This window comes from Anomaloglossus baeobatrachus, chromosome 5 (assembly GCF_048569485.1).
Source record: "Anomaloglossus baeobatrachus isolate aAnoBae1 chromosome 5, aAnoBae1.hap1, whole genome shotgun sequence".
Classification (NCBI taxonomy): Eukaryota; Metazoa; Chordata; class Amphibia; order Anura; family Aromobatidae; genus Anomaloglossus; species Anomaloglossus baeobatrachus.
In genome coordinates this window covers 291696117-291714108 of record NC_134357.1, presented here as the reverse complement: position 1 = coordinate 291714108, position 17992 = coordinate 291696117, and the positions used below count along the sequence as shown (strand labels likewise).

At 47.1% G+C, this 17992-nt stretch overlaps 1 protein-coding gene across 1 annotated transcript in view; it reads right to left on the bottom strand.

Moving 5' to 3' along the window:
* ST6GALNAC1 (ST6 N-acetylgalactosaminide alpha-2,6-sialyltransferase 1) overlaps positions 1-17726 on the bottom strand; it is a 289824-nt gene extending 272098 nt beyond the window's left edge. The window contains exon 1 of the mRNA XM_075347473.1: positions 17559-17726. Within this exon, the coding sequence (XP_075203588.1) occupies positions 17559-17671 (113 nt within the window). The 5' untranslated portion in view covers positions 17672-17726. The remainder of the gene's footprint in view (positions 1-17558) is intronic.
* Between the last annotated feature and the right edge of the window lie 266 nt (positions 17727-17992).

The following is a 17992-nucleotide window of genomic DNA, read 5'->3' as shown; positions in this document are numbered from 1 at the left end:
GAGTAGTCTGAAGTTCAGTTTGGAGAGGAGTGTGGGCTGGAGCTAAGCGTAGCTCCAGCAGGAAAGTTCAAGTTGAACAGTACCAGGGTTGGAGCCCTGGTGCCACTGGCTAGGAGGCAGACGGTGGTCTCCGTCAGCAGGAGACGGGAAGGCGGCTCGGTAGAACAGAGTTGGACCGGGACAGGGTTGTAGCCCGCCGGTACCGACACGGGGAACTGACCCGGAAACCGTAGCACAAAGGGGGGTACTCAGACCCTGAAGCCAGAACCCGGAACCAAGCGGACTGGTTAATTCATCGATTCAGGCCAGGACTAGAGGTCCTGTACCACCCAAAGTCCCTCATAGAAGACAACAGCCCACCGATTAGGGATAAGAGGTCACCGTCAGGGCCCATAGATCCCACGGGCCAGCGTCTGCGGGCAAAGCTACTTAGGCGACATCCAGCCGGGAGAGGACTCCTGAGTTTCACACTAGGAAAGTCCACCTTACACAAACAGTGCAGAGAAAAGGATAGAGACCACCAGCTGGTGGGGGACCCGAATGCAACCGGCCGCGGCACCAGTCACCATCACCTTGGTTTACCAGAGACTTGTGTGGTTTATTAACAGTGAGTACACCAACACTCCCTGCGATAGCTATCCCCTGCACTGAGCCACCAGGTCCCGGGGCCACTATCCCTGCCCACGGAGGGGTTAACAACTTGCTGCACAACATCTCCCTCGGGTGCCCCATAACAGCAGCGGTGGTGTCCCATCTCACCACATACCGTGGGTGGCGTCACGAACTTACTACGGCCTAGCCCGTACATCTACGTCCCCCCCATTTATTTGGCGTGTCCGCGAGACCCCCGGGTCCGGAGACCCTCGAGCCACCACCCCTGAAGGCCCAGATCCGAGCAGCGCTGGCTGCTGGCATGGGGGCAGCACACTAACAGCAGAAAGTCTGGGACACCACAGCAGACCAAGTAAGTAAAACTATAGAAAAAATGGAGGACAAAGGAGTTTTAAAGGTGAAAAAGTTAAAAAGTACGTTTTATTGAGACAATGTATTAAAAAGGGAATTTTTTACATTTCCATGTGACACAATAATATATAGTTATAAAAATAAAAACAGTACAAAGAGGAAGTACAGTGGGTAAGCAGGGCAAAAATAACCTAAATTGCGCCCAATGTCAGGTAATCTATTAGTAATCGCCGAATGTACGGCTACCAATGAAGGTCAATAATAATACATAGGACGCCTGGTGTACAGTACCCAAAATTATTTGCTGATGGACATCCTTAAAAAATTATTAAGCCTATTTTTCTCCAATGGACCCGCTTTTGAATATCCATCCAATTAATCGACAGTGTCAATGGTATGACCATCTCTGAACATCAACAGAAACCATATCTTTGGATCTTTATAATACAATTTTGGCCATTACAAGAAAATTATGTATATGAATTAAAGTGTATATTTGTAATTTTCCCCCTTTTTTTCTTATTTCTTATATATATGGCATATGTTATTTCTCATGGTTTTCTGTTATGTGTGGTGGATTTGGATGTGCGCATGCTCAGTCGCGTCACCCCCTCCTGCCCCTTCGCAGCGTCTATATGATCTCTGTGTGCGTTGTGGTTCCCATGGTTACCTGTGGGCATCCGGGGGCACATGTGGTCTCTGACGCCGCTCGGGGTGTATGTGATGCGGTGACGCGCCTGCACATGCGCCGCGATTGTCCAATTCCATTGGATATGGTGACGGTCATGTGACCGTCACCATAGATACAAAAAGGTCCTGCAAACACATGTGAACTTACCCATGAATAAGCCACCATAATCCTTTGCGAAACGTACGTCGGGTCCTCCACGCGGAGCACTTCCATCTGCAGGCTGTGTGTACCGGCGCCCCAGGTATTACCGCTGACTCTTTGTTAGCCGCTCACCCGGCGATTACTCTCAGGCTAGGTACAGGGCGTATCTCCGGTCACTACCGCTTGCCTTTCCATCGCTCCCACCTGCGGGATTCTGTACACCAGGCGTCCTATGTATTATTATTGACCTTCATTGGTAGCCGTACATTCGGCGATTACTAATAGATTACCTGACATTGGGCGCAATTTAGGTTACTTTTGCCCTGCTTACCCACTGTACTTCCTCTTTGTACTGTTTTTATTTTTATAACTATATATTGTTGTGTCACATGGAAATGTAAAAAATTCCCTTTTTAATACATTGTCTCAATAAAACGTACTTTTTAACTTTTTCACCTTTAAAACTCCTTTGTCCTCCATTTTTTCCATGATTATTGGAGTGGTATGGGTTCAACACCTTTCATTGCACTGAGGTTGACCTTTTTTTGCTATTTAATGTGCCGCAGGTTTCTTTGCTTAAGTAAAACTATAACTGGCATAGGAGGAAGGACTCAGCCAGTCTATATGTGTGGGGAGCAGGTATGATAGGCTCCCTCACAACAGGTGATCAAAGAGAGCAAACAAGCAGACTAGCCAAGATTAACTCTTGCTAGCCTGCCTATGAATCAGCACACAGCAGGTCCACACTTGAGTCTACCTGCGTTGTTCCTAGGCACTAGAGAATCTCTCAAGTGGTGAGTCAGAATCTGCAATCCGAACAGGACCTGGCGCCACGATGATGGTCAGCGAAATTAGTTAAAATCCCAGGTGACAAGCAGTGGCCGGCCGACCAAATTTACAACATCTAAAGAACTGTAGGCCTCACTTGCCTCAGTTGGGTCAATATTCATGACTTCATTATAAGAGAGAGACTGGGCAAAAATGACCTGCATGGCAGAGTTCCAAGACGAAAACTACTGCTGAGCAAAACGAACATAAAGGCTCAGTTCTGCCAGAAAACATCTTGATGATCTCCAACACGTTTGGGATAATACTCTGTGGACTAAAGAGATAAAATTTGAACTTTTCAGAAGGTGTATGTCCCATTACATCTGGCATATACCTCTACAGCATTTCAGAAAAGGAATATCATACCAACGATAAAATATGATGGTGGTAGTATGATGATCAGGGGCTGTTTTGCTGCTTCAGGACCTGGAAGACTTGCTGTGGTAGATGTAACCAAGAGTTCTGCAGTCCACCAAAAAATCCTGAAGGAGAATGTATTTGGGTTATGCAGCAGGACAATGATCCAAAACAGACCAGCAAGTCCACGTCTGAATGGCTTAAGAATAACAAAATTAAAACTTTGGAGTGGCCTAGTCAAAGTCCCCCTGACCTTAATCTGTTTGAGATGCTATGGCATGACTTTAAAAACGCCATTCATGCAAGGAAACCTTCCAATAAATATACAAATACTGGTGTGTTAGAGGGCATGGGGATCTCTTAGGTTCCCTTTAATATGCAGATATGAGGTTTATATGCAGGCTAATTCTAAAGCAGTAAGGTCGCTGCACTGAAAGAATGGCTACTGGGAGGAAAGTAACTTTATTTCTTCCAGCAGCCTCCCGGCTTTCAGTCACAGAGGTGCGGATGGAGCAGTTCCAGTCATCTCTTAGTTCATAGTGAACAGCCGCTGTAGCCATGCACTAGTGCAATGCAGAACCGACCTTCAATCAGTGCCAGGGGCACAGATACCGCTGCTACTCACCAGTGGTGACTGAAACTGCTCTGTTCACACCTCTATGACTAAAAGCACAAGGCCACCGGGAAGAATAAAGTTAATTTCCTCCCAGAACACAGGCTTTCACTGGGGTGGCCAGGCGGCATGAGAGTGCTGTTAACCTGCAGATTTACCCTATATCTGCAGGTTAATAGCATTTTTTGACATGACAGGATCCCTTTAAAGATTGAATTTTACAAAAGCTAAAAAAAAGACACATGTCTATGAAGTTCAACCATTCTAAGACCCTGCTATTTCCAGACTAAGGAAAAACCAATAGGTCAACAAATATTAGGCTTTTTATAATAGCTGAAAAGTCCCTTCCATGGGTGTTGATAGACACTGATATACATTTGGCATTGAGGAGAAAAAGAATTTGGTGCTCGTTATACTCATTTCCTAGAAGGTCCCTAATATTGACAGTGGAATAGAAAAACTATTCACTCCCGTCATTTGCAATAATTGGGCAAAACCCTTGCTTAGGCTGAACTCTCTTCCGAGAAAGGACTAAAATTAACTCCAGTATGATTTAAAATTATATGTTGATATTATTTGGGAATTACAGTATAATTTGAGAACTTTATAACTTTATTATTTGGGAACCAGGAACAGAGTTTGTTTTTGCCTTGAGTTCCTGGCAATACACCAGTTTTATCAATGGAAACACTATTTAAAAAAAAGGAAAAGATGGTGTACAATGTCAATGATGAAAAGTTATTTCCTTATGTACATAACTTTTCTCAAATGGAAGCCACCTCTATAGACAAATAAAGAATTGTCGATGCAGTGTGTGCCTTACTAACCAGTACTTATAATGCCAACTTAATAAATTTGGCATCCCTAACATGGAGTTTAAAGAGGTAGTAACTAAAGGAGAATATATGTAAGCTTGAAATGGTCAGCAGTAGGCTATCACAAAGTTCCGCATTAGACCCCTGTATAGGGCTGCTTCTGCTATGAGAGGAGAGGAACATCTCTCCTCAGGCAGTGATGTGAGGTGTCTCTCACACACAATGCCACTCTCTGAGATCCCCACAGGAGTGGACTTACCAACTGTCCGACCGGGCAGATTCCTGGTGGGCCACCCTGCTCAATTATGATCCACCCTGTATTAAAGGGAACTTGTCAGGTCATTTAAGTGTTATAACCTAGTAGCAGTGTGATGTCTGCCCTAGTAACCCCTTCCTACCCATCCCTGTGTTGTAATAATGTGTAATGTGAATGTATAAAAATGTGTTTTTTTACTTATGTGTTCTGTGTGTAACACATGTGTTCTGTGCAGGGATTCTAGCCCCATGGGCGTCGCATCACCCTGTGGGCAATCGCATGTTTTCTATGGTATCATGTCCCTGTGGGCGTGATACCATGGATTTACATCAGCGATGTGACCGTCACTACTTCAGATCCCGCGCATGTGCTCTTACCATTCTCGCAGCCTTGTTATCCGGTTGCTAGCTTCTCGTCTTCAGACGCGCTCTACGCATGACCGGAATCGCAGGAGCCTTCTGAGCATGCGCAGTGCGCATCTGAAGACGAGAAGCAAGCAAGGCTGCTGGAATGGTAAGTACACACGCGCGGGATCTGAAGTAGCGACAGTCACATCGCTGATGTAAATCCATGGTATCACGCCCACATTTTTATACATTCACATTGCACATTATTACAACACAGGGATGGGTAGAAAGGGGTTATTAGGACACACATCACACTGCTACTAGGTTAGAACACATAAATTACCTGACACGTTCCCTTTAATCAAGGTAGATGATCTTTAATCACATAGTATGGCCAAAGTTGCTGTGTTGCCCCAGCCTAAAAGAACTGCAGTTTGTCAAATACTAAGAGTAGTACTGACACTGTTAGGATTCAGCTCTCATTGGTAATTTGAACGGTCATAATGTGACTAAGTGTGTGACTTTCATACTTGGTCATGTGACAACTAGCTTCTCATGTTCTTCAGTCACCTTAAAGGAAAGTTACTTTAATAAGGTCGAGAGTGTGGGCTGAGTCTGTAAATTATAATTATTGACCTACAACAATATATAGGAAGCAAAAGATGCGGAGATGGACATTTTAAGAAAACAGAAAAAGGGGCATTATAATATTGGACACAACAGCACATGATTATTCATTAAAAAGTTAGCATAGCGCACTATAAGGAGTCATATGGGGCAGTATTATTATAAGGATTTACGAGGGGCAGATAAGGAGACATGGGGTTTAATTATTATAAGGAGGCGCAAGCTCATAATTATTATGAGAAGGTACAAAGGGGGCCCTGTAAATTTGTGGGATACATAAGTAGAGTACTAGAAACTGGTAGTAACTGGGCCTGATGGTGGCCATGACCAGGATGCATCCTTGCACAGCACCACTCAGGGATCCACTGTGCAGGTGCGCAGCTTCCAAGATGCTTAGCAGGGAAGTGTCTCCACTACCATGAAATCCGATTCCCGAAGAAACAGTGATGTATATGCAGCGCCCCACGGGGCAGGTGGTTAACCTATTCGTTGTCGGGCCGTTGAGGGTCGGGTCTGGCGATGTCATGGGTGGCCTTGCCCAGTTCCGTTGCCCCGAGGCGTGCAGGAAAAGGAAGGAAAAGCTGGGTGATTTGGGATAGTTTGTTGTGACTCCACCTGTGGTACGGGGCCAGGGAGTAGCCGCTGCTGCAGGGTTCCTTGCCGGAGTAGGTGTTATGGCAGCTGGGATGGTGTCACTCCCCACAGGCGGGGCGGGTCCCAGGTGGACGACGTTGGGGAAGGCAGTCCCGTGGGAGTGCCGGGGCACGGGGCGACGGTGTTGCTATTCAGAGTCTGAGTCGGCAACTGCGGTTCCAGGTTCTTTTACTCACTGATTTAAAGCTGCACCCAGGTACTTTCTCTGCTGTCACGGGCTCTGGTCAATCCCAAGCAAATAAGGGGTCACCACCAGTGTTTGAAGAGAGAGAGAATGTCCTTTTTCTAGGATGTCCCCACAGCAGTTAGGCACCTCGACTGAGCTCCCTCTCCAAGCCCCGGGCCCTGTGCAGATGCTGAAGAGTTCCAGTGGTGTCTTGTCAGAACGATGGTCCCGACGCTAGTCCTGCATGAGTATGTTGTGCCTATTTCTACCCCAAATGGAACCCGCCCCCCAGGTGACTGGCGTCAATGACCGGGGAAGTAGCATGTATCGTGATAGCCACCCCGCTATCTACCCTGAGCAAACCCCCTCTGTGAAAAGGCTCCTGAGCTGTATGTAGAGTGTGAATGTGGAACACTGGTGATTAACCCCCCTCTTACCTGAGATAGATACCACACCTTAACTGAGGCGCAGTACCCTGTGGCGACCAGAGCCTCAGGGGTGCCACATATATCCGTTGAGAAAAAAAAAAACAAACAAAAACTGAGCTGTAACACAAAATCAATACAGTCATATGAAAAAGTTAGGGCACCCCTATTAATGTTAACCTTTTTTCTTTATAACAATTTGGGTTTTTGCAACAGCTATTTCAAGTTTCATATATCTAATAAATGATGGACTCAGTAATATTTCTGGAGTGAAATGAGGTTTATTGTATTAACAGAAAATGTGCAATCCGCATTTAATCAAAATTTGACCGGTGCAAAAGTATGGCCACCCTTATCAATTTCTTGATTTGAACCCTCCTAATTACTTTTTACTAAGTTACTAAAGCACTAAATTGGTTTTGTAACCTCATTGAGCTTTGAACTTCATAGGCAGGTGTATCCAATCATGAGAAAAGGTATTTAAGGTGGCCACTTGCAAGTTGTTCTCCTATTTGAATCTCCTATGAAGAGTGGCATCATGGGCTCCTCAAAACAACTCTCAAATGATCTGAAAACAAAGATTATTCAACATAGTTGTTCAGGGGAAGGATACAAAAAGTTGTCTCAGATTTAAACTGTCAGTTTCCACTGTGAGGAACATAGTAAGGAAATGGAAGAACACAGGTACAGTTCTTGTTAAGCCCAGAAGTGGCAGGCCAAGAAAAATATCAGAAAGGCAGAGAAGAAGAATGGTGAGAACAGTCAAAGACAATCCACAGACCACCTCCAAAGACCTGCAGCTTCATCTTGCTGTTGATGATGTCAATGTGCATCGGTCAACAATACAGCGCACGTTGCACAAGGAGAAGCTGTATGGGAGAGTGATGCAAAAGAAGCCGTTTCTGCAAGCACGCCATAAACAGAGTCGCCTGAGGTATGCAAAAGCACATTTGGACAAGCCAGTTACATTTTGGAAGAAGGTCCTGTGGACTGATGAAACAAAGATTGAGTTGTTTGGTCATAGAAAAAGACGTTATGCATGGAGGCAAAAAAACACGGCATTCCAAGAAAAGCACTTGCTACCCACAGTAAAATTTGGTGGAGGTTCCATCATGCTTTGGGGCTGTGTGGCCAATGCCGGCACCGGGAATCTTGTTAAAGTTGAGTGTCGTATGGATTCAACTCAGTATCAGCAGATTCTTGACAATAATGTTAAAGAATCAGTGACGAAGTTGAAGTTACGCAGAGGATGGTAATTTCAGCAAGACAATGATCCAAAACACCGCTCCAAATCTACTCAGGCATTCATGCAGAGGAACAATTACAATGTTCTGGAATGGCTATCCCAGTCCCCAGACCTGACTATCATTGAAAATCTGTGGGATGATTTGAAGCGGCTGTCCATGCTTGGCGACCATCAAACTTAACGGAACTGGAATTGTTTTGTAAACAGAAATGGTCAAATATACCTTCATCCAGGATCCAGGAACTCATTAACAGCTACAGGAAGCGACTAGAGGCAGTTATTTTTGCAAAAGGAGGATCTACAAAATATTAATGTCACTTTTATGTTGAGGTGCCCATACTTTTGCACCGGTCAAATTTTGTTTAAATGCGGATTGCCCATTTTCTGTTAGTACAATAAACCTCATTTCAATTCAGAAATATTACTCAGTCCATCATTTATTAGATATATGAAACTGAAGTAGCTGTTACAAAAACCCAAATTGTTCTAAAGAAAAAAGGTTAACATTAATAGGGGTGCCCAAACATTTTCATATGACTGTATATCCGGTGAGTGCATGCTCAGAGTGCTGGACATAGGCTTATGACGCATGCATGCACAGACATTTTATCTACTTCCGATCACATGACACACAGCGCTGTCCTAAACCTGTCACACTACTCAGCTGAGGCATGGGAGAGCCAGCATCCACAAATCACTACAGGTAATACTGTATACCAGAGGTCATCAACCTTCCTGACCTTGAGAGACACATTCAGCTCTAAAAGAAGGTCTGAAGCCCCATTTAGCTCCTGCCATCCTCACAGTAGTGAGAACCAGAACCCCCATTTACCAGTATAATGACAGCCAAAGCTTTTCCACAGAAATCACAATGAGGTGGTATACAGAGACGCAGGGGGTCCTGCTGCTATTTTGTGTTGGGCTACTCGCAAAGGTCACCATCTGAAGACCTGCTGTTCATAGTTATTTGCTAGATATGGTGTTAAGGCACCAAGCTGATAGACTGCCATGAGCCACACATCATGGGCCCCCAAGCAACATGTGACTCTCGAGGTACAGGTTGGGGACCCCTGCTGTATACCCTGTACCTTCTAATATGAAAAACATCTAAATAAATGCCTATACATAAAATATGAAATATCTGTTTTCTCTTATAGTTGCCTTTATACTGGCCACGTCTGCAGTTTATCAGAGGTGACCAGATCCCAATGCAAGGAGCGTGGTTTTAAGCTGTCCGGATCACTGGATTCGACTAGTTTCAGTGGCTGACTCATAGCAGAATGGGATAACACGTGGTTCTGACTGATCAAACATACTTCTAATTCAAACTGTAAATCTTCAGCAATTCAGCATCCTCGGCAAAGAGAACTCTAGGATGCAAGGGAGCTGTGCACTCCTGAATATAGAAATTGAAAATGACCCTATAATCTAGCGGCTAATGGGGTAACATGGCCCAAACTCTCACCAATGTCCTCTTTTAACCTGCCTCTGTGACATTTTAGAAGATGTTTTAACTATTTGTTGGACTAGCCTCCTCTATCTTAAATTGACTATTTTATAAAATTATATTATTTATAATTGAGTACTGTATAGAATGTGTGAATACATAATTAGGAATTAACAAAACTGGTATTTAATCAAATAAAGTAAGAGACCCATAAATCTTTCTATAAGCTCTAATTAAGACTTCTGTTTTTCTCTCATACGTGAAGAACGGAGCAATTTTCATCAATGTGTTGGATGTGATTTTGACCATTTTTGGCTAGTATGTCCATTTTCAGCATCAGTGTGGAATTTGTTTTACTTGTGTACACAATATGTTAATTGTAAGCTTACTTATGGTTTACTTAAACAGTAAAATATGTACAGGACTTGGCTGATATATGGATGGCATCTGCTTGTAAAGGGGTAGAAAGCTGTTTGCAACCCCTTCTAAAGATGTTGTATTAACAAGTGTGCTAAAGGCAACCAACCGGCAGGTTCTTCACCTATAAACCAGAGGCAGTGCCATAATGGCGCTAGGATGCTGATTAAAATGATACCTTTACTTGAGAAATCCGAGGCTTGATTGCAGAATAATTCTTCAAACCTTCAGAAATTACATCATTGGTGCAGCGGCTAGAGCATCGGGGCGGGACTTTGTGGATCAGGTCATCTGTGATGATTGCTCCTCCTGCCTTGCCTCCTTTTCTAAATTTAAATTTTGTGCCTCCATCACTATTGCCGTTGTTAGCGGCACGTGTGTATTGCTATTTTGACATTGTCTTCACCAAAAAGGCACCAGAATCAGCACATGCGCGTACTACAATCTCTGGGCCATTTTACTGAAGACACTGTGGAGAGGAATATGAGCGGCGGTGGCGCAGACTGATTTTTATTTTTCATGACTCTAGTTTATAGGTAGTGTTCAGCAATTACTCGCTGTGCTGTTAAGTGAGTACTGTCCGCTACTCGCATATTCATTAGAGTAGCAGGCGCAATGTAAGTCAAAGGGAAATGCTCGCTAAGTAGCGAGTAACCCGAAAGCTGTACTTTTCGTGCGAGGAGCAAATAGTACGGCTTTCGGGTTACTTGCTACTTAGCGAGTATTTCCCATTGACTTACATTACATCTTTGGTGCCATGGACAAGCCAGGGGCCACAGGTAACAACACACACACACCCCCACCCCCAGCAGTTTCACAGCAGACATCCCCAGTGAAACTTGATTCCTTTCCTCGGGCTCAGACTGACACACCAGGTGGGCGGAGTCAGGAGATGGAGACGCCCACCCAGGAGTTAGCTGGCCTGAGGCAGGAAGCAAGCCCAGACAAGTCTAGGAGAGGAAGAGAGAGGAGGTCTGCAGAGAGGCAGACGCAGACTGGGGCCTAGGATTGGAGCCTAGGGCCCTCATGCAGCAGAGAGTCAGGCAGACGGTAGTGGCCATCTGCAGGGAGCCGGGGAGACAGTTGGTGGAACCGTAGGTAGCCGGGGCTGGGCGGTGGCCCACCAGTACCGAACCGGGGAGCCAGCTGGAAACCGGAGCTCAGGAGGAGTGTACGGAAGGTGCAGGAAAGGACTTACACCACCAAACTGGGTCAGGGGAAAACACCGCAGCGTCTGTGGAACCCGTCCATCCAGCCGAGTGTTTTACCAAGAACTGTGTCCTGATTTCTGGCTGAGTGAGTACCACCGTGCCGGGCGGCGCAGCGCTGCCCCTGTGACCCTGCACCTCACCAGGCCCTGCACCCGGCCTGCCATCCATCCCTACCCCATCATCGGGCCCCGGGACAACCAACCCCCTACCCACGGAGGGGAGAGATAACAACAAAGCTGCTCCCTGTCACCGCTCCCGGGATCCCCATACAGAGCAGCGGTGGTCTCCACACAATCACCACAACCGTGGGTGGCGTCACGGACAATCTCCCTTACCAAATCCCCTTTTACTGTGGAGCCTGGGATCACAGACCGGGTCACGCCACCGTGATACCCACAGAAGTGACCTCGTGGCCCGGATCTGAGTAACCCCTGGTCCCCGGGCGACTCACTTGGCGTCACGAACAGGATCTTACCGCTCTGCCGTTGGGTAGAGGTGCGCCTTGTGACCGCCGGAGGTATCCGGCCGGAAAATTTCAGAAGTCGCCTTCTTTGGCGCGAAAAGTTCCCGCTCGAGCGTCTTCTCGAGTAGCAGAGGCGCGAAGGCCAAGACCCCGCCCCGATAGAGGAGGGGCCGGAAAGAGGCTAAGGGGGACGCGAATGGAGAAATGGCGGCGTCCTCGAATTGGAGCACGGGAGTACCCGTTACCGGGGCATCCAAGCTCTGGGGAAAAAGAGGAGGAGTAGCTTTTGAAGACTGCGGCTCGGGTGAGCTCCCCGCCGGGACCGCTGAGTGGCTGGATCGGGAGTTGGGTCGGTTCTGCTTGAAGGTGAGGGCGCAGAGCCTGCAGCAGTTGATGGACTGGAAGGCAGAGATGCGCAGGATGGTTGCCGTAGTGGGGGCCCGTGAGCAAGGGGCCGCTGCGGCCGTGCCGCGTCGCGACCAGTCCACCCAAACCCTAGAACCGGCCCTGATTGAGTGGGAGACGGACAGCAGCGCCGCAGCCGGGGGTCCGGAGAGAATGCCGCTGATGGAGGAAAAGGTCCCAAGTATGTTGATTCCGCCGCCGTTCCTAACGGCTGTCAGTGGTTCGGGGTTGAATTGCCGATGGAAGGAGAACCCCATGTACCGTTCGGTCCCTGACTGGGCCGACCCCCTGCGGTGGTAGTCGCCTCAAGGTCAGCGGAGGCCCGCTGCAGTTGTCCCCGTTGGGACCACCAGTGTGTTTGTTTGAAAGTTTAAAGTGATGATAAGTAAATGGAACCGAACAGTCATCTGATTTACCGTGATTTGAAACCGGCCGTTGCCGGCACCGTTGTCCCCGTGGGGACCGTTTGAAAAGTTTTGCATGAGGAACTGCTCATGGACAAGCCCGTGAACTTTCAGGGCAACCACAAACGTTAAGTGGCTTGTAAATAAGTTGTGTTACCGTTTCCGCAATTGCCGCCTCCGGAGAGGCAGGTTGGAGGGAGGGCCCACAGCAGAGCAGGTTGGGGCCCAGCCACCACAGGAACCGGTGGCTACCCTCTGGAGGGGAAGGACAGATCCCGCTCGGGTAACTTGTGCTGGACTGGGGTCAAGGGGTGCTGCCTGGGCTTTAGGGGCAGCATCAGGGCCAGGTTGCTTGGGTGGGAGAGAGCGGAAGCCGTAACCGTACACCGTTTGAAACCATTTAAGAAATGTGCCTCCCGATGTGGGATGATGTCATAACTTGTAAATATGTTACCGTTTTCCTATCTTTTTCAGAAAAACAAAAGGAAAATAAAACCGGTGTTGGACGGGCAGCCCGAGGACGGTCTGCGTTTTGCTAAGGGGGAATGTGACGCCCTGGGCAAGCCAGGGGTCACAGGTCACAACATCACATGCACCCCACATTCCCTGCAGGTACATCAAGCTAACCCAAAATCCTTGTTGCCTTCCTCCAGGGGCTGATGTCCACACCAGGGGGTGGGCCAGGCGGTTGGCTCCGCCCACCGAGGAGTTCACAGCCCTGGAGGCGGGAAAACCAGGCAGATCAGTTAGGGAAGTGAAGGAGAACAGAGTGAAGCTAGGGAGGTGGAAGTAGAAGGAGGTGAAGTGGAGAGTTAGAGTGACAGAAAAGTGACAGTTGTAAAGCCTGAAGCTGGTCCGGGTGTGTGCCCCGGACTGTGACAGCAAGGTCAGCAGACGGCGGTGATAGTCTGCAGGGGGACTGTTTGGAGGTTGCTGGAAGGACCACGGACGGGTGGTGACCCGGCGGTACCGGAGCAGTATACGAAGAACAGTCAGCACCAGGGCAGGGGCCTTTCGGATCCCGGCAAGGCTAGGAGTCGCCATAATTTGCTAAATCCGTCAGTGAAGGGGACCTCTGTCTCCTAACAACCAAGTCCTGATTGAAGGCAACAGCCCGACCGTGAAGGGGAGACACCGCCACCGCCAGGGCACCAGTTTCCCAGGGCCAGCGCCTGCGGGCAAAGTAGGACTCCTTCGGCCCAGATTGAAGCCGAGGAGTGGGTAACCGGTGGGGACCCATCGCTACCAAGAGACTTTACATAGGTGCAGGGAAGAGACCGTCACCGCTAACTGCAGGGAACCGCAGCACCGTAGCTGTCCGAGGGACCCGTCCAACCAGCCATTTGTTTACCGAGAACTGTGTCGTGTTTACTGGCTGAGTGAGTACCTCCGTGCCGTGCGGCACAGCGCTGCCCCTGCGCCCCTGCACCTCCACAGGCCCCATACCCGCCTGTCCACCATACCAACCCCATCACTGGGCCCCGGGAGCACCAAGACCCCTACCCACGGAGGGGCAAATCGATAACTGGCTGCTCAACACCATCACTCCCGGGCTCCCCAGACAGAGCAGCGGTGGTGTCCACTTAATCACCACAACCGTGGGTGGCGTCACGGACAATATCCCCAAACCACATACCAACCCCCCTTTCACTCACGGGCGAGGAGCGCCGCTCAAGTCCCCGGGATCCGGCCCATCGCTCGAGCCACCGAGCAGCAGCAGCAGGCCGCAGTGCCAGCCGGACCCGAGCAGTGGGAGAGCGCGGCGTCCCCTCCTCCGCCCGCGACACATCCGCTACTCATAACGAATTTGCGAGTAGCAGACAGTACTCGCTAACAGCATAGAGAGTACGAATAGTTAACTACTCGCTCAACACTATTTATAGGGCAAAAACCTGTTGGTTGGTTCCCTTTAATGTGATTCATTGGCCTTTATAATATGTGGTTTTACATATCCTATCCTGCACCACTTAGATAGCCTGGTACTCACAGGTCTAAAGGCCCCGTCACACTAAGCAACATCGCTAGCAACATCGCTGCTAACGAACAACTTTTGTGACGTTGCTAGTGATGTCGCTGTGTGTGACATCCAGCAACAACCTGGCCCCTGCTGTGAGGTTGTTGGTTGTTGCTGAATGTCCTGGGCCATTTTTTAGTTGTTGCTGTCCCGCTGTGAAGCACAGATCGCTGTGTGTGACAGCGAGACAGCAACAACTAAATGTGCAGGCAGCAGGAGCCGGCTTCTGCGGAGGCTGGTAACCACAGTAAACATCGGGTAACCAAGAAGCCCTGTCCTTGGTTACCCGATATTTACCTTTGTTACCAGCCTCCGCCGCTCTCACTATCAGTGCCGGCTCCTGCTCTGTGCACATGTAGCTGCAGGATACATCGGGTTAATTAACCCTATGTGTGCTGTAGCTAGGAGAGCAGGGAGCCAGCGCTAAGCATTGTGCGCTGCTCCCTGCATGTTTAGCTGCAGCACACATCGGGTAATTAACCCGATGTGTGCTGTAACTAGGAGAGCAGGGAGCCAGCGCTCAGTGTGCGCTGCTCCCTGCTCTCTGCACGTGTAGCTGCGTGCGCTGGTAACCAAGGTAAATATCGGGTTGGTTACCCGATATTTACCTTAGTTACCAAGCGCAGCATCTTCCACGCGGCGCTGCTGGCTGGGGGCTGGTCACTGGTTGCTGGTGAGCTCACCAGCAACTCATGTAGCGACGCTCCAGCGATCCCTGCCAGGTCAGATTGCTGGTGGGATCGCTGGAGCGTCGCAGTGTGACATCTCACCAGCAACCTCCTAGCAACTTACCAGCGATCCCTATCGTTGTTGGGATCGCTGGTAAGTTGTTTAGTGTGACTGGACCTTAAGTATAGGGCCTGCCCATGGCTTGATAAGGCCACAAGTGAGGAGTGTGTTTAACGACAAAGATAATCTAAGGATAGCAAGTTAAAGGACAAGTCCTACCAGTAACTGATTGCTATATGGTCAGAGTGCAGAGACTACAAGAAAAGAGAAGGTTCGGTTCCAGTTGCAGTGAGTACAGCCGTAACATAACAGAGCTAAGGAAAGCGTAATACCCCTAAGCAGATGGAAGGAGTGGGCTACAAAGCGCACTGTATTAGCCGGCCCTTGAAGATAGAGAATTTCTATTCTGATCGGGGAGGGGGGGGACACAAAGATATACCTGTAATGGAGGATGGAGAAAGTGAAGTTCAGAGCTAGGAAGCCTCTGACACTCATATATGATAGCAAAATTACCAGGTTGCCGTATGTGATATGTATAAGAGAAGGCCTCTGTACGATGCAGAAGAAATGTCTCTGTTGTGCCTGCTTACATCTCTTGAGGTTGTATTTAAAGAATCCCAATAGAGATGTTTTTTTCTTTTTACAACGGATTCTGATTTCACTAATTCGTCACATCTTATCAAGGTCCCCATACCATCAAACCACTTGTGGTCCCCATACCATCAAACCACTTGTGGTCCCCATACCATCAAACCAATAGTGGTTGTCAGACAGTCCCCCGAGCACACACTCAGGGGTACCATATCCAAGTGCTTTGGGAGCGTGAAGGAAACCTATCCAAAAATGGACCCTTACATGTTTTCCATTAATTTTATGATCCTAGTGAATTAAATGGGTGACTTTGATCCATGAATAGGATGAAAAGGAGACATGGCTAGATTTTTTTCTGGAAAAACTTGGACTTCAAAAACAGAGAAATGTGAACAGCCCCATAGACCATAATGGATATGTGTTCTATCTGTAAAAAATATGAACCGAACACGTACATTAAAAATAGACGCCTGAAGAACGTCTTATACTATCATTTTTTTTGACGCTGCACTCCTACTCCTAGCATGCAGAATAAAGTTCATCAAAACGGCAAACTTTGGGCCACAGGCTTAATGCACACTCTTCAATACATGAGATGTTTTAGGATCAGGGATGGAACAACATAGTGTGAGATAAAGAAAACATTCATTGTGCTCCCTCTATTAAGGGGTTATTCCCATCTCTAAGATCCTATCCCAATATGTAGAAGATGTAATAATAATGTTAGGAAATACCTCCAATTAGAAATGTGGTATAGTTCTCCTGATATAGCCATGTCTCTTACCTCATGTGCAGGGCATTGGGCATTACAGCTTAGGTATCCATGGTTACGACCCCAAGTAACTAACTAAATAGCTAATTGTCACTATATGAGTGATCGTAACCATGGACACCTAAGCTGCAATGCCCTGCACTTGAGGTAAGAGACAAGGCTATATCAGTAGAACAATACTACATTTCTAATTGCAGGTGTTTGCTAATATTATTATTATTACACCTAATACATAGTGGGATAGGATCTTTAAAGGGATAGTTATATTTTATAATGTTATGGAAAATTAATGGACAATGACATACCATTATGTTTAGGGGAGACATGGATTCTGGTATCTCTGAAGGGGTCACTATCAATTCAGCTTTTTTTTCTGCACACAGGCCTTTCACTGACTTAGCAGGGAACTGCAGCAGGGTGTGATTAGAGGGACATCACTCTGAAAATATGTCATCATTGACCTTATTGAAACAGTTCTGCAACTTTGACTTTTTTTTTCACTTAAATGCATTTATTTGGAGCTGAAAATGTAAGTTTTGCTATTTTTTTTTCATTATTATTGTTCCATTTGGCTTCAACATACTCTGTTTTGTGTGCACTTTGATGTGGTCTGTCATCATAAATCAGAAGAAAAGACAGATAAAAATGTTACAATTACAAACTCTCCCAACAGATAGATTCTCAAATAACTCATTCTCTAGTTTGCAATAGACCGGACAACAAAGAAGCTATAGAAGGCAAACTGCAATTTTTGTTAATGAAGCCCAATTGCAAAATGATTTTAGCCCCAAATACATAAAAAGATTGTCCGCAATCAGAATCTGTCTATGTCCACCATTATAAACATTACACTATATTATTTCACTTTAGGGGATGAAGGATAAGAGTTGTAACAATCTCAGCACAGCGCCACAGAATGTGTTTTACCTATGTATACAATACATAAAGTATCACAAGAACTGTGTAAGGGACTTACCTTTTTGGATATAAATGCTCAATTAATGGATTGGAAAAGAAGAAAAGTAGCATTATGGCCAGAATAATATGAGCCAAGAAAAAGAAAAAGATTCTAATTCGAAAAAACTTCATTGTGTCAAACCGATGAAGAGCAGAGCATGATGGAGGTAGACGGATGGTGAGGGTGCAGCAGTTCTGTGGTGCTGGAGGTAAGCAATTCACCTGACTGCTCCGCACTGTACAGACAGCAGTGTGACCTTACAATCAGAGCACTTTCCCATCGGAGCCCTCATGTTTGTACTCTTGGTATCCACCCATTGGTTAAACAGACTGCTTTTTTCTATCGGAAGTCAAGACTGATTGCCAAAAAAGTGAGAAAGTGCTGTTCTCCCAAGAGACGAGAGGCGAGTGACTAGAGTCAGGTAGCCAGGAGGGAAACACAAGTTTGCACTA